The 17,461-nt window shown below is 38.1% G+C and overlaps 1 protein-coding gene across 10 annotated transcripts in view; it reads right to left on the bottom strand.

Moving 5' to 3' along the window:
• The window catches only part of HLTF (helicase like transcription factor), a 49,764-nt gene extending 36,756 nt beyond the window's left edge, over positions 1–13,008 (bottom strand). For all 10 annotated transcript variants that reach the window (XM_072792331.1, XM_072792332.1, XM_072792333.1 and 7 more), the window contains exons 1-6: positions 12,773–13,008; positions 11,137–11,344; positions 4,027–4,193; positions 2,401–2,534; positions 1,800–1,897; positions 68–142 (exon numbers count right to left, since the gene is read on the bottom strand). In XM_072792331.1, the coding sequence (XP_072648432.1) occupies positions 68–142; positions 1,800–1,897; positions 2,401–2,534; positions 4,027–4,193; positions 11,137–11,344; positions 12,773–12,792 (702 nt within the window). In that variant the 5' untranslated portion in view covers positions 12,793–13,008. The remainder of the gene's footprint in view (positions 1–67; positions 143–1,799; positions 1,898–2,400; positions 2,535–4,026; positions 4,194–11,136; positions 11,345–12,772) is intronic.
• Between the last annotated feature and the right edge of the window lie 4,453 nt (positions 13,009–17,461).

The following is a 17,461-nucleotide window of genomic DNA, read 5'->3' as shown; positions in this document are numbered from 1 at the left end:
CCCCCACTCACACACGTGCATGCTCTTTTTTTAAAAGTTAAATAAATAGAAAATATTGGCTCAGTACCTCGGCTGGTTCCATTTCATGAGTTTTATCATCTTCTTTTAAATCTTCAAACAATTTGTCAAATTCTGTTTTAAGCTACAACAAATTGCAATAAGAAACATCATGAAACAAACCAATTAAAATAATTTCACTTAATTCAGAGTTTTCAAATCATTTAATTCAAAGATTTGAATACCAAAAGGTACGTAACATATTCTTAGAGAGTTGCTACACTGCTCATTGAAGGCAGAATGAATAAGCGCTTTAGTTCTAAGAGGCAACTGTATTACAATCAAAAGAATACAGAAGAAATAAATCTGGGGTTTGTCACAGCTCTGTCACAAATAAACCTATATAAAACACTGGGCAAGAGACCTATATCTTAATTTTTATAAAATAAAAGGAATAATTTAGATTTAGAGTGGCTCTAAGGTTCCTTCTGCCACTGAAATTCTATGATTCTATTAGCTGTATTCAAAACATTTTTGCACGGGGTGCCTGGGTGTCTCGGTTAAGTGTCTGCCTTCAGCTCAGGTCATGATCCTGGAGTCCCCAGACTGAGTCCCATGTTGGGCTCCCTGCTCAGCAGGGAGTCTGCCTCTCCCTCTCCCTCTTGTGTTCTCCCTGCTTGTGTTCTCTCTCTGGCTCAATCTTTCTCAAATAAATAAAATCTTTAAAAAAGAAAAAATCTGGCAGATCCCTCAAGGTACACTGGACTTTTATTATGTCAACGACATTTCACTTCTTTTATGGCAAGCAATCTGCTATGTGATACAAAATATCAAGAAATGCTTTTAATCTTACATTAATTTAGTTGGTTCTTTAAACCTGATTTAGTGTGATTTTATAACAATACGTATTATGCATTATGATTACTTTTATAAATCAGCACAAAAATACAAAGCAGTAGCCAGAAGAAATCAGGCCAAATCAAAAGTTATAGAGGTAACCTGGGGTTTACCCACCAGACTAGGCCCAAGCCGTACTAATAAGCAGGTAAAATATGGTTAACTATCATTAGAAGACAAAAAAGCTAACACAGATGGGTAAAGACAAAAAAATTTTTGATGTAATTTATATACTGATCTCCATTAATTTATTTTATATCCTTTTTTTTCCCAAATTAATTCAGCCTAACAGTATCTTAGATTATAAATAAGACAAAGTAAGAATTACACTAATACCTACAATTTGGAATTTTTTTTTTTTGCATTCCAGTTGCAACTTTACTGAAACAAAGAGTTTCAAGTTTCAATTTTTTAAAAATATTTGGACATTAAAAAAATTTAAATAATACAATAACATACTAAAACTTCCCATGCACATACAACAATGCATGTGTTTTAATATATGTATGAATATGTACGTATTCCTTATCACATAAAAGTTTTTAAAATAAGGGCACCTGGGTGCCTCAGTCAGTTAAGCATCTGCCTTCCGCTCAGGTCGTGATCTCAAGGGTTTTGGGATTGAGCCCTATGTCAGGTTTCCTGCTCAGTGAAAAGTCTGCTTCTCTCTCACCCTCTGACCCGGCTCCCTGCTCGTGCTCTTCTCGCTTGCTCTCTTTCAAATAAAATCTCAAAAAAAAAAAAAGTTTTTAATATGTATTCTATTTATTCAATATCATGTTTTATAACTTAATACACCTAAAGATCACAAATACTAGCACATACATATTTACTGTATTCTTTTTAAACATCAACCTTCAACATTTAAAATTCACTTTTAAATTACAAAGTAAAAAAGAAGCAACCTGTTCAGTTGTCATCTGTACTGCAGCATGAACTGGCATACTATAGCTTGGTCCAGCTCTTCCAGAGCCCCAACTACTTTCTAAACTGAATCCTAAAGCTGTAATTTACAAAATGAAAAGAATAAAATCACCAAGTGAATTATCTTTTAGTAAGTAACTTTTAAAACTTGTGTTCTAAGTATATTTAAAAGATTTTTTTTTTAAACTAAAAATCATTAAAATAATTCCACACTATTTGAACAAACTCTTGCCAAATAAATACTTCATTTCCTATTGGGAGTTTCTTTTTGTCTATGATCTATCAAAGATGATGTTTAAAATCTGGGATTTCTAAATATTATCATTGGGGAAAATATAGGACCTCTTAGTATATATGTGTGCATGTGCATGCTCTCACATACACCCCCTCCCTCCTATGAATCCATAATTACTTCAAAATAGAGAAAAAAAATTCAGGGATCTCCTTAAAAAGATTCCTAAGAAAAGTCACAACTCATAGCCTTCAACACAAATTAGTTTAGCCAAACAAACTCTAATTATTTCTCAAGAGAAGGAATGTTTTACAATATCAAAATAATAGGAGCTTAAACCCTAAACTTACTTTTTGGTGCAGGACCCAATTTAAATCCATGTTTCTTCAACTGATCTAAAACCGCTTTTCTATTTTCTTCTTTTCCCCAAAAAGTCATATGGAGGGGCATGGTAAAAGCATTGTTTGCACCAAAAGGAACAACTCTATTATATTTAGAAGAGAAAAAAAGAAGAGACAGACAGAATTAGAACTTATTTTTTACTTCCATTAAGAATGTGACTACTAAATATTTTAAGCATCTCACTCAAATTCTGCAAGGAAGTGAAATAAAAAGCAACTATTAGGGCAAACTAGAAAGAAAAAGTTTAAGAAATAGGATTACCAAGTTTCTGTTCCTCTGTTTCTGAAATAGAAAGCCAGAAGAAACTGAAAAAATGAAATAAAACAGGATAGCTTATAACTGAGATTATAAGATAGGTACTATAGTAAGTTTAACTGAAAGGGTAAAGCTTTCACGAACAGAACGACTGAGGGTAGCAACCCATTCTGGGAGGATAGAGAATGACTTGCAAGAACTACATCTGACCCTTGAACATGGGGTATAGGGACACTGACCTCCTGTGCTATCAAAAATCCACATATAACTCCTGACACCCTAAAAAGTTAACTACTAATAGCCTATTGTTAACCAGAAGCCTTACCATTAACATAGTCAATTAACATATTTTGTAGGTTCTATGCATGATAAGACTGTGTTCTTAAAGTAAGCTAAAGAAAACATTAACAAAATCATAAAGAACACAATACATTCACAGTACTGTACTACATTTATTTTAAAAATCTGCATTTAAGTGATCCTGTGCAGGTCAAACCCCTGTTGTTCAAGGGTTAATTGTATTTTTGATCCAGGATTCACTAAAAATTTCTCAATATTCAAAAAATTTAATGAACTAAGAATGGAGAAAACAAGTAAGAAAACATTACCGAGCATTTATCATCCAACTTACCTTTTCGTATCCCAAACATTCCATACCTAAATTGAGATCACAGACTAAATGCCTAAAACGTTACCAAGAAAAGGTAACCAAGGAGGACTGGGAGTTTTAAAGAAGGAAGGGGTGGTAGAACTGGGAGAGTGTACACCCTGCCTAAGACAGCAGCTGCTATTCTGCTCCAATCAACTGATGTTCTGTGAACATGAAGGTCAGATCTTCTATTTGTCAAGAGAAATCTTCATAAATAAGTTTTACATTAGGGAAAAAATTAACCTGTATAAAATGCAGAATATCCACATAATTCAATATTGGAAATAAACAAGAAATTATAAAAAACTGTATAGGTAAATTGAAACTCACCTACATATGATCACAGGCTGCTAGTATACAACCTCTGATTTAAATTAACATGTCCAAACTCCCAAATCTATGCACTAAAAGGCTTGGGCAGATGGTGGGGACTTCCTAATATTTGAACAAAAGCCTCTTTTTTCTCCGTGGTAATAATTTAATAGGAAAGTGAGAGAATAGTTGTTTCATGGCTGCGGTAGTAGAGGCAGATGGGAAAAGAATTAACACATTTACTGACCACATATTAAAGGCATAGTGATAAAAGTTGTCAGGGCAACTATATAGCCTCTTAACAAATTCAAAAATCACAACTTATAATTATTAAAACTAAACTGTGAAAGTACATTACCCTTCAATCTGTGCCAATTTGTTGTCCATGATATAGGCCAAAGCAGCTGCAAGATCTTTCTTTAAATGGCCAACCTGATTTCCATTCACATTGTTTACTTTAATTGCGTTCTTATCATAGGGGTTATTAGGCTCTCGTTGTAATGCAACCATTTCATTATTATTAACCTAATAAAATAATAAACAGATAATGTAAATAATAAACATACAATAATAGCTTTCTTCATTAAACTCTATCTGGGCTTTCCATTAATTTTTTAATGCTTACTTAGTAACACCATACAGGAAATGTATATTTTCTTAGACTTATATTTGCGTAGTGATATAATAAATATATTTTATCATGATTTCTCACAATATTTTTAACTTACAATCACTGGGAAGTTAACAAACCCTTGGTATCTGAAAGATACAATCAAAACTAAATAAAAGATTCACACTAAAATTTTCAATATCATGACTTCAGAAAACAGGTAATATTTATTGAGTGCTTATTATATGCTATTATTCTAACTACATTACATAGATTTGACTTTTTAAATCCGCACAACTCTATTGGTAGGTACTATTATTACCCCCATTTTACTGATGAAGACACTAGACCACAGAAAAGTTAAGAAACTTGCCCAAGGTCATAAAGCTAGTAAGTAGCAGAGCTAGAATTTAAATCTAGGCAGTCTGGTTCCTAAGTCCGATTTCTCCAGACTCTAAAAGAAGAAAAAGATGTAAGTTAGAATGGACTGGATGAGAAAATATATCCAGCCTTCCACTCATGCCATTTTGATTCTGATTAAAATTTGCCTTTGGGCAACATCACTGAAAACAGAAAAGGACTTCTGAAAATTCCATCTTCCATAATGGCAATACAAAAAAAAAAATGGCAGAAATTGTCAGAATCAACCTTTCCAGACATCTGGAAACTAACCAAAGGACTGCAGAAACCTGGAAGGTGTTAATTCAAGAAAAACAGCTCAAAGTAGTACCCTAGTGCCATCTCCAGCTCCCAAACTGCATGATAGCCTTTAAAAGTAACCTGTTAAAATTCTTGGTGCAGTCTAGTAGTCACCAGAGGGAAGAGAATGGAATAATAATAATCTTTCAAAGATTCACAACTCTATTGGTAGGTACTACAAAGAATTGTCATTATTTGACCTGTATGATGGTTCTCCGGAAGATTCCCACTTGCAAAAGGATTTCTATTTGATCTCTGAGCTCATAAAAAACCTTCTCCCTTGGGTGTTTGTCAGAAACAATTTTATAGGGAGTGGGTAATAGCTAGAACAAACAATACAATAACCGAAAGGATTAAAAGAAAGGCTGGGCACTACTAAGAATGTCCATCTGAACTCTGAAAAGTTCCAATGCACTTCTGGGGATGCAGAAGGCCATATGCAAGCAGATGGCTGTACGTATGCCTGGGATGTGCATACAATCAGGAAAAGACCTAAGAAGACTCTAAGCTCTCACCTCTGGCTAAACTTGAGGGCTCTGAATAAGCAGGACATGAAGGTTAAGGAAGAGTTGTCAACTGAAGAAGTGCCCCATTTGGGCATACAGATCCCCTGAGTAAAGACCGATAGAGTTTCGGTTCTGGTATACCAGAGGCTGACCATGAAGCTAATCAAGTATAGACATCAGTAGATTTTACAGGGTTAATTCAGAAAACTCACTAAATAAGCAACAAATACTAAAATCAGCAACAACAACCAACCCTGGAGAGAGAGAAGACTCTAATTTTTACAGTTGTCACATTATTTAAAAAGTCTACTTTTCAACAACAACAAAAAAGAGACACGTGAAGAAATGAGAAGGTATGATATGGTTCACTCACAGGAAAGCTATCAACTGTCCCCAGATGCTTTACCTACTAGGAAAAAATTTAAATTTTAAGTATGTTCAAAAACCTAAAGCAAACCACATCTAAAAAACTAAAGGAAAGCACAAAAATTATGTCTTACCACACACAAAGTCTGCTGTCAAGAAGTACAATAAAGTAAAAAAAAAAAAAAATCACTAGAGAGGCTCAAGAGCAGATATGTAGAGGTAGAATAATCAATGAAGTTGAAAATGAGTCTGAGAACAATTTTAGAGTCTGAGGAATAGAAAGAAAAAAAATAAAGAAACATGAACAGGCCTATGGAACAACAGCAGCCATATCTAACATATACATCAGTCTCAATTGCTGAAAACTCCCCAAATTTGATGAAAAACATTAATCTGCCTATCTTAGAAACTCAACAAACTCTAAATAAACTAAACTTAAAGATATCTAAACCCAGACACATTATAATCGAGCTGTAGAAAAAAAAACTTGAAAGCAGCAAGAGGAGCAATTCATTATTTATTGGAGGATCCTCAAGAAGATTAACATCTGATTTCTCATTAGAAAGCAGAGGCCAGAAGATAGTGGAATAACTTTTCAAAGTGCTTCAAAAAAACTAAAGCCAAGAATTCTATATCTGATAAAACTATTCTTCAAAAGTATAGGAGAAATTAAGACATTCTAGTTAAACAAAAACTGAGAAATCACCACCAATAGACCTGTCCTACAAGAAATACTAAAGAAAGACGTACAGGCTGAAATCAGAGGACTAGACAATAATTTGAATCTACACAAAGAAATAAAGACTACAGGTAAAGGTAATTAGGTAAATACAAACAATTTTTTTTGGTTGTTTAACTTTTTTCTCCTACCTGATTTTACAGTGCATGAAAGTTATATATCTGTGTTGATGAGCATAAATTGTACATAAAAATCTAATTTGTATGTTAACAACAAAGGGATGGAATTGGGAAATGGAGCTATCTACAAGCAAAATTTTTGTATACTATTGAAATTAAGTTGGCATGAATCCAAACTAGATTCTTATGAATTAAGATATTAATTGTAAAAAAAAAGATATTAATTGTAAATCCCCAGAGCAACTCAAAATATATAGAATAAGAAACGAGGAAATTAAAATGATGCACTAAATATATTAACATAAAAGATGGCAATAATGAAGGCTAGACCCAAGGGCCATGTATTGCATAGATCCATTCATATGCAATGTGTAGAGTAAGTATGATCCACAGCAACAGCAAATAAGTGAGTAGATAGCAGGGACTGAGGAGAGAGTGGAATGGGGAGTGATTTCTAATGCATACAGGGTTCTTTCCAGAACTAGACAGTGGGGATGGTTGTACAACCTTGTGAATAAAAACCACTCAATTGTATGTACACTTTTAAAATGGTGAATTTTATGGCAGTGAATTATCACTTTTTTAATTGCCTGATAACGACAAAGGAATGCTGCTTCAAACCACGACCAGCATCCATCTACTGATTCTCAAGAGACAATAGTCTGAACAATTAGAAATTCAGACAGATATTCTTCTCTAGCCCTCTGTTCTCTCCCAGCCCAAATCTGTCAATGCCTATAAGTACGATTTTTTAAACCAGATTATGCAAATCCCAGGAAATATACAACCCCTCAAAAGGCAAAAAAAAAAAAAAAAAAAACCTGGTATTTGTTGAACATTTCATCTTAAGCAAGAAAATTAGATAATTTTCCTTTACTGTAATAAATTATCATTTATTAAAATTAGATAACTGTCACTACTGATAGCTAATTACTATAAATAGTAGATAGAGTAGAAAGTAATTAATGATAGTGGAATTTAAAATAGAATATAGGCGAAAATGCTGGAGACCATAAAAGACAAAGAAAACAAGGTCCAAGCATCAAGACAAAAAAGGACAGATTTTTAAAAAAATTAAAACAAAGAAAGAATTACAATTAATTATAACTGTATTTTTAGAAGAAGAAAGAAATAATCTACTTTATTATAAAATACTGTGCCAAGAAATAAAAAATTTAACCATAAGCTTATCAAAAACACATTAAAAACTTAAAAATTAGGAACGCCTGGGTGGCTCAGCAGTTGAGCATCAGCCTTTGGCTCAGGGCATGATCCCAGGATCTGGGATCGAGTCCCACATCGGGCTCTCTGCATGGAGCCTGCTTCTCCCTCTGCCTGTGTCTCTGCCTCTCTGTGTGTGTCTCTCATGAATTAAAAAAAAAAAAAAAAAAAAAAAAAAAAACCTTAAAAATTAGCAATGCCTGGGGCACCTGGATGGCTCAAGTCAGCTTGAGTCATGATCCCAGGGTCCTGAGACCAAGCCCCATATGGGGCTCCCTGCACCATGGGGAGTCTGCTTCTCCCTCTTCCTACCCCTCCCCCTGCTTGTGCTTTCTTTCTCAGTCAAACAGAAAAAAAAGTGTGCAAAGATAAATACTTCAATTTTTCTTATACCTTCATAATAGTGATCAACCCCAAAATGTTCATCAGTATGGGAACTAAAAGTACAATATAGATTTGTATGGACATGAAAAAATATTCCTAATAATTTACTAGGAGAAAGAAAGGGTGGTCACTATTAACAGATATAACATGATCTCATTTTTTTAATACATAATATGACTTCAATTTACATGCATATGTTCATAGCGTAAAGTGTGAAAAAATAAAATGACTAAGGGTGAAAGGTGGTAAACTGCAGGGAAATTTAATGTTTTTTCTTTTAGCCATTTAAAAATAATGAATATGTATTACTTATAAAATAAATAACACATATTTTGAAATATAAGAAAATTAAGCAGTGATTACTTTTAACCAGTTCACTATATTTTTATTATTAGCTTACCAGTGTCATAGAAATTATTCTAAGCTCAACAAATAGTAATGTTCTAAGATCAGACACCATGATTTAGTATTTCACACTGGTGTAAAATAATTTATAAAACAATCTAAGTTTTGAAGAAATAGCACAAATCAGAAATAGGAAAGCTCAGAGATAGAGAACTAAAGAAGAAATGGATATGAGATAAGAACTGACAGATTTCAGGAAAAAATTAGAAATGAGAAACTATTTCAGAATTAAAAACTAAAGTAGAAAGAACACAAGAGTGCACAGGCCTTGTGGAAAACACGGTAAAGGAAATAAATGATGAAAAATTAAAAGTGAAAAAATATGATAAAAAGGATTTTAGACAAAGTAATAGGCATATACACAGGCATATATTTATGCAGAGAAGATCTAATACCATTGATGGTAGAATGAAGTCCCTGAAAAATAAAACAAGCATTCAAAACCATTAACAAAAAAATTTTATGCTATAGATGAAAACGAAGTTACAGGGCAATCATAAGACATACACTAATAAACTACTAGACTTTCAAGATAAGAAAAACTACCCTTTAGTTAGCAAAAATTTAGTTGGCAAAAATTCCCAATTCACTTATACGGGAGGAAAATCATATTGTCATCAGAATTTTCCCCAATATTTTATACAACACCTAAATATCATGAAGAGAAAATATGGGTCAAGGACTTTATATTCAGGTCAACTGTCCTTTAATATAAATATCACAATTAGAAGCATGAAGAAACTCAGGAAATCTTGTTCTTTCCTAAAAAATCTCCTAGACAAATACAAAATAATATTAAGAAAATATAGAAAAAATAAAAGAAAATATAGGAGGGGTGCCTGGGTGGGGTGGCTCAGTCAGTTAAGTGTTCAACTCTTGATATAGGCTCAGGTCATGATCTCAGGGTCCTGAGATACAGATCCTTGTTTAGGCTCCACAGTGGAGCCTTCTTAAGATTCTCTCTTCCTCTCCTTCTGCCCCTCCCCCCTCATGCTCTGGTTTGCTCTCAAAAAAAAAAAAAAAAAAAATCATAAAAACACTTTTTTTTAAGGTGACTTTTTTTTAAAGATTTTATTTATTTATTTATTCATGAAAGACACTGAGAAAGAGAGAGGCAGAGACACAGACAGAGGGAGAAGCAGGCTCCATGCAGGGAGCCTAATGTGGGACTCGATCCTGGGACTCCAGGATCATGCCCTGGGCAGAAGGCAGGTGCTAAACCACTGAGCCACCCAGGGATCCCATAAAAACACATTTTTAAACAATCAAGAAAAATGATTATGGATAGTTATTAGGTATAATAAGGAATCACTAATTTTGATGAGTATGACAAAGTCTGAATTTTTTTAGAAATACATACTGAATTTTATGGATGTAAACTGATAGAGTAGAGATTCTTTTGTACTAAAGGACAAATGTATGAAAAATTTCTTAAATGCTGAATCATAGGTATATGGGAGTTTATTATATTATTCTACTTTTTTGCATGCTTAAAATATTTCCTTTTTTTTAACAATAAATTTATTTTTTATTGGTGTTCAATTTGCCAACATACAGAATAACACCCAGTATTAAAATATTTCCTAATAGGGCAGCCCGGGTGGCTCAGTGGTTTAGCACTGCCTTCGGCCCAGGGCCTGCCTGATCCTGGAGACCCGGGATCGAGTCCTGCATCAAGCTCGGAGCCTGCTTCTCCTTCTGCCTATGTCTCAGCCTCTCTCTCTCTCTGTCTCTCATTAATAGATAAATAAAATCTTAAAAAAAATAAAATATTTCATAAGTTAAAGAATAAAACTAGTGATATGTGATCCAAATAACATAGAAACATACTACATAACTGTAACAAAGACAACTTCTCATCAGATATAAAGTCATATACTGTCTCCGTTTCTCACACATACACACAATGCAAATAAAGATACAGAAAGGGAGAAAAACTGGGAGACAGTCTTACTACAGAAAGGGGGAAAAAGACTAAAAAATAGACAATTCCCTTATCTGGTAGGAATCAATCCTCCTCAATTAAAAATATTAAAACACAGAAATGTGCTATGGGACAGAAGAGGAAAAAGCAAAGAACATTCTATAAATGTACCCCTAGTATCTGCTTTTTGAGCCAATCATCTAACCTTATCAAGCTTCAATTCTTCAGTTATAGAAAAGGGATAATAGATGTCCTTGTCTACTTTAGAGTCATTATAGCTATCAAATGAAACCATACAGGAAAAATTGCTTTTTACATTACAAGCAGAATACACACACACACACACAAACCCACTAGTTAATAAATATTTACCTCCCACCCAGATACATTCTAATTCCTTAAAATAAGTATCAATTGTACACATCACTTTCTCATTCTTATCTTCTGGGTTAATACTATAAATATATTTCAATTGATTATCTAAGTCATACTCACTACTCCTGTGTAATAGCGTAGTCCAACTACATGGCCTCTCAAAGTTCCAAATAAAATTGAATCTAGCTCTTCATCACTTGTTAGGAAATCGTCTGGAGGTATAATATCTTGGAACTCAAAACGGGGAAAGAAAGTTGGATATGAGAGGCGTGGAAAATTTCCATGGGCTCCATATTGGACAGTCTGCAAGTACTTCCAAACAGGATCTCTATTAAAAAAAAAAAAAGAAAGAGAAAGCATAGAAAAATGATTCAATATTTAACCAAAGATCATATTATAGTCGCAGGCCACTTGTTTTTCTCATTTTATCTCATGTTAAATTTTTAGTCGGAACTGCTGTATAAAGATTGAGTGTGGAAAAAAAAAAAAAAAGATTGAGTGTGTGGGACGCCGGGGTGGCTCAGCGGTGGAGCGTCAGCCTTTGGCCCAAGGCGTCACCCGGGGTCCCGGGATCGAGTCCCACATCGGGCTCTCTGCGTGGAGCCTGCTTCTCCCTCTTATGAATAAATAAAATCCTAAAAAAAAAAAAAAAAAAAAAAAAAAAGATTGAGAGCGTTACTATGCGTAAAGCAGGGACTGGAGCGAGCAGGGAAGGCCGCCAGGAACCCTACCTGTTCAGCGATGCCTCTTCTACCCACCCAGTATTTCAAAACGAAAACTCCCAACAAGGGTTCAACAGATCTACTTCCTCGTGATGATCTTCTATTGAAACCGAAATATATACGAGGTGTCTGACTCTTAACCACACACCAAACGCCGGTTAAAAAAAAGAAAAAAGGAAAAAAAAAAAAAAACCAACGAACCAGAAACAACTTGCAAATGTGGGGCTGTTATTACATGTGACGCCATTTACACGGTGACAGAGACTGCATCCAGCATCCGCTATTTCAATTATCTCCAAACAAAAAATAAATAAATAAAAATAAAAATAAATAATAATAATTGTCTCCAAACAGAACCCGTGGTTTCAGGCAGGTCGTGGGGTGGGGGTGGGGGGAGTGACCCTCCCTCGGGCCTGTCGCTCGCTCCCCTTTGCCTCAAGGGTACCCTCCTCCCTCCCCTCACGGGTAACTTTCTGCAACAGGCCCGAAAACCGCTGTGGAGAATGAAAAATAAGGGGAAGTGCGCTGAGGGGCTCCCTCCGAGTTTCCGGGCTCCCGAGGTCGCCGGGGAGCTGTTTCCCCGCGTTTTTCCCGTGCGCCGCGCACCCCGCTCCGGCCGCACCGCACACACGGCGTCTCCATGTCGGCGCAGGCACCGGGCCTGGGAGCCGCCGGGGGACGCGGCCGGGCGGGATCGGCCCTTTATTCCGCGCAACCGCCGACAGCGCACGGGGAGCATCTAACGGGTGTTTCCTGAGTGAAGCTCAGGCAGCATCTCGGCCGAGGAGCGGCGCCCCGAGCCCCGCCCCCCCCTCCACGGCCCTCGGGCGAGAGACCCCCCCCCCCAGGCCCTGGCTTGCGGCCCGCCCGGGGAGCCCCCCTCGCCAGCCAGCACTGGGCATTCACTTCTCCCGCGGCGAGGGGAGCCGCCGGCAGGACGCCCACGAGCTGCGGCGGGAGCGCGGGGAAGGTCAGGTTCATCTGGGGACGCCGACAGGCCGTTACCCCCTGCGCCCCGCCCCCGCCCCCTTCACCTCTTGAACATCCAGGACATGGCGCTGAGCCGCTGACGGACCGAAGGCTTGGGCGCCCCAGCGAGCCCTCGAGCCGCCTCAGTACTCCTCCCTGCAGGCCCCACCGCCAAGGAGCACCGGGCGGATGCCGAGCGCCGGAGGAGAAGCGCTCCGGCGGGAGTGAGACGCCGCCGAGTCTAGTCAGACGTCGACGCCGTCGCCTTCTAGCAACAAGCTGAGAGACCAGCGACGCCCGCTGACTGACACTGGGATCGCCCAATCGCGAGGAGGGGCCTAAGGAGACGAACCAATCAGAGCGCGGGAGGGAGGGCAACTCCGCCCCACGCAGGGATTCAAAGGCAGTAGGGGGTCCCGGCCGCAGGGGCGGTTCCATCCGGGTTCTTCCCCGCCCCCGAGGCGGGCGCGCGGAAAAGCCACGCGTTCCCGGGAGTCGGAGAGGCGTGCCCGGGGCGCCCGCGCCTCCTGCCCGATACCCAGCCTCAAGCCCTGGGAGGCGGCCCCGCTGCCCGCGCTTTGCCCCGGGCCCAAGCCTCGGCCCCGGGCTTGAGGCCTCACCTCGGCCGACCTCTTACTTTCTCATCTGACGCGGCCCGTGCCGCCCGGGTTCCCGAGCCCCGGAGCTCCCGGGTTACTTCCCTCGGTTTCCCGCGGTGAACCTCGGGCGCTTGCCCTCGAGCCACTCGTTTTGAGCGTCGGTAGCGAAATCTGAGGGGACACGGCAGCGAATTGTGAGAACTCGAGGCTGGAATGTTGACCCCTTAGGTTAAGTAAAAATATATTGTTTTAAAATGAATTTTGACACTCCCCCCCCCTTCCCCCCCCCCCCCCGGAGTTGCCTCTTCATCTTCTTCTTCTTCTAAGGGAAATATGTTCATTTCCTGAGTTAGAGGACAGACCTAAAATGGGTGGCGGGGGGGACTGGCTGGCGGCGACCGGTGACCCCCGGGCGTGGTGGGCGGAACCAGCTTCGCCTGCAGCACCTGGCGGCCCAGGTGGGCAGGTGAGAGGAAGTCCCTGAGCTCCACCGATGGCTCGGGAGCCTAAGGAGAGCCCGAGGAGAACCGGACTTTGGGTGCAAATAAATTCATCAGAAACGCCACTGTTGGGGGTCCCCGGGTGCCTCAGCTGTTAGGCGCCTGCCTTTGGCCCAGGGTGTGACCTAGAGACCTGGGATCGAGTCCCACGTCAGGCTCCCCGCATGGGGCCTGCTTCTCCTCCTGCCTGTGTCTCTGCTTCTCTCTTTCTCTGTGTCTCTCATGAATAAATACATAAAATCTTAAAAAAAAAAAAAAGCTACCATTTTCGTCTTCCTCATCATCTTCCTTCTGTTTACTGAAATGAAATAAATCCCTGCAAATTCGATCTCTCTTTCCATTACTGGTTCATGCTCACGAGGATAGCTTAAGGCAATGAACAAATGCCTCTTGAAAAGCTGTCTTATTGACTACTCTTCATACTGTGCCGAAGGAAGTGTAAAATGGACCACTCTACGAAGGGCAAGGGTCAATACTGACCTCTTCACAAGTACATCTACTCTTTGATCTTTGACAGTCACACAGTCACACGGGGCCCTAAGTGAGGTTCAAAGCCACCACCAGCTTCTTACGCTGCTGCGTGCTCATTAGACTGAAAGATAAAATTGCAAATATGAATATACAGGTAAACCTGACTCCGTAAGATCTGTGAGTAATGACTGCCCCATTGTTAAAGAAGGCAGATTAAGGTAAAAAAAAAAAAAATTGGCTAAAGTCAACATTTTTGCCCATTTTGTCACTATTTAACATCTCAGATCTAGCAGTTGAACTTGAATACTCTTTCACTTAGTCATGACACAAAGAGGATGGTGAGGAAGATGAGAACCAGATAGAAATTTATAGTCTATGGCAGAGTTTGTATTTTATTTTAAATGCGGTAGACTCCTAATTGTTTAAGCAAGAAAATAACAATGTGAGTTAGGCTTTAAAAAATTCATTCTGTCAACTCTGTGGAGATTGTAGGGGAAAAGAACAGAAGTAGACTGTTTAGTTGATAACTAGGAAACAATTGTGTCCAGCTAAGAGATGCTGAAGCTGCGAGAACGAACAGGGTGTGCTGATGGATTTGGGTATGGATGCTGAGCAAGGAAAAGGAATAAAAAATTCTTCCAGGAATAAAAAATACCTCCCAGTCACAAACACACTTTCTCACCCTCCTTTATGCAAATTAATCATATCACTCTCCCGTTTGATGCTGTGAGCACGAAATCAAAGAATAGCAGGTATGGCTCTGTTCTGTGCCTCCCACTCCTATCACTTCCCAACCCAGTCTGCCTATAATGGCTTTCACTAACTACTCTAAAAATCATGAATATTTTCATACAGAATCACAAGGCCATTCTCAACGCCCAGCAAAATTAATAATAAATCAATTGTTGGTGTCTTCTAATAACTTGTAATAACATAATCATATTTTCACTATTGTCTCAAAAAAAAAACTGGTCTTTTAAAGTTTGTCAACAAAATAGAATTTTGAAGCCCTTGGCAAAGAAAATAACTTTAAGAATCTGAATTCCCAAAACTCTGGAAAAACTTTCAAGTTTAAATCATAACAAATAGGCTCAAAGAATGTATGATGTTTGTGTTTGCTTGCTTTATTCACCCATAAGGGGATAGAGACAAAGTTCAATGAAAGAGAATTTTCAGGAATTACATATGAGAGTTCCCAGAGTAAATCTCTTAAGTAGATCTCAGGGAAAGGGCCCCCCAAATGCCATCACCCTAGGCCAAGCACCACAAAGGGAGGGATAATAGCCCAATAATTTCTGGAGATCCCATTAAAAAAGGAAGCTATGCTTCATTTTCCAGAGTGTAGCCTCAAGGTTCTGTAGATCTTAAGAGATCAGAAATGTGCCAGGGCAATAAACGAGTAAAAGCTAATAAGGTGGCTCTGTTAAGGAGCTCAAGGGCAGCCTTTCAAAATCTTAATCATAGTCCCCAGTGAGCCTCCAACGCTGTGAAGGCTCAGTAGTTGGTGCCTGCTGGAGGTGAATGGAGCCCAAACAGCCTACAGGGTAAGAGAAAGGAGACTGAATCTGATGAAACCTATATTTAGTTGACTTTAAATCTTAAAATGCCTGAACTATCTGGAAGTGACTAAAGTAAGTTACCTCCCACTAGGCAAACTGAAGGTATAAGATAAATTAAGTTCAATAAAAAAAAAAAAAAATCAAAGTTTTACCTTTGCAAATGGAGTCAGTCATTGCAAAATTAACACATTCATACTATACATCCATATACACAGACCTCTTAGTGAATTTACAACTGGTATTTATGGCAGATACCTCTAACTGGTTGAATTAGGGGATTTTCATTTTCACCTTTTTTCTTACAAGCATGTAAAGTGTTCCCTGTATTGAATATGTATTGCTGTTCTGCCACAAGAAAAATAATAAAAAATATAAACTAAATTGTAGTAAAGAAATTATGAAGTTTTTCAACTTCACTTTTAATTAATGTTAGATTTACAGAAAAGTTGCAAAATTACCACAAAAAGTTCCCTCATATCTCTTACCCCATTTATTTTAACATACATAATCATAGTACAATTATCTAAGTCAAGAAATTAACAATGATACAAAACTATTTCTGAACTCTTTTTTTAATAGAGAAGACAGGAAATGATAAAAGATAAAATGTTTTGTGACTTATTTACAACAGAATTTTCTCAGACTTAATCAGGACCCCAACAGTTTCTGGGGCAGATTTCTGGGTATAACAGCTGGTAGGGCAAAGGAAGTAATATAAAAAGAATGCCAAGCCTTAAAAATATAATGAATATCAAGTGCCTGCCTTGAAGTAAACAATAAATGCTTATTGTCATTACTATTATTTTAACAGAATTATTATCTAATGAGTCCTCTAGCGCTTAACAAGAAATATAGTTGATTAAAGCTTATTTCCTGGTGCTCAGCATCTGGGTTATTCCTAAATACCAGAATAACACTGTTTCCAGAAGCCAGTCATTTTACCAGGTGTGTGGCCTTGATCACACTGAATTGTTTCCATCAAGAATCAGGAGACACTCTGATCCGAACTCCCATTCGGAGAAATCTGTGGTGTTCCAGATTACAGAGGCCTTTCCCAGGAGATAGGAGTTTCCTCCTCCTTCAGGCCTTGACTCATTAAGTTCTCTTACTTGGCAGAAGACCAGAATTGCTGAAGAATCAGGCCTGCCTCGGATCTGTCCCTTCCTTTGTGTCCTGCACAGGATCCTTTTCCTAACTTCAGGAAAGCACAGCTCTGAGCCATGGAATTATTTAGGTTTCTTGTTATGGCCGTGGTGAAGCTCTTAATTTAATGAATACTGCAAGGATTGATGAGCGTTTTTCTGTCTCCTTTATGGCTAAAGAAGAAAACTAAAACTTCAACTCTAAATACACTTTAGACATTATTGAAACATTTCTTTAATGTGGGAAACTATATTGCATTAGCAAATCAGTTCATATCATCAGTCATCATCATAATTCACCAAACCATTGCATCTTACAGCCTAACCATTGCATCTTACAGCCTATGGGATTATGCTTTGCTAACCAAGAATTAAGATTTAAGAATTATGGATTTAAGAATTAAGTCCTTTGGAAAGTTAAAAAAAAAAAAAAACCTGCAAAATGTCAAACACATTTCTCAAATTTAAAGAAAAAAAGAGTAT

The sequence above is a fragment of the Canis lupus genome, chromosome 22 (genome assembly GCF_048164855.1).
Source record: "Canis lupus baileyi chromosome 22, mCanLup2.hap1, whole genome shotgun sequence".
Classification (NCBI taxonomy): domain Eukaryota; kingdom Metazoa; phylum Chordata; class Mammalia; order Carnivora; family Canidae; genus Canis; species Canis lupus.
This window is presented reverse-complemented; position numbering and strand designations above follow the sequence as displayed.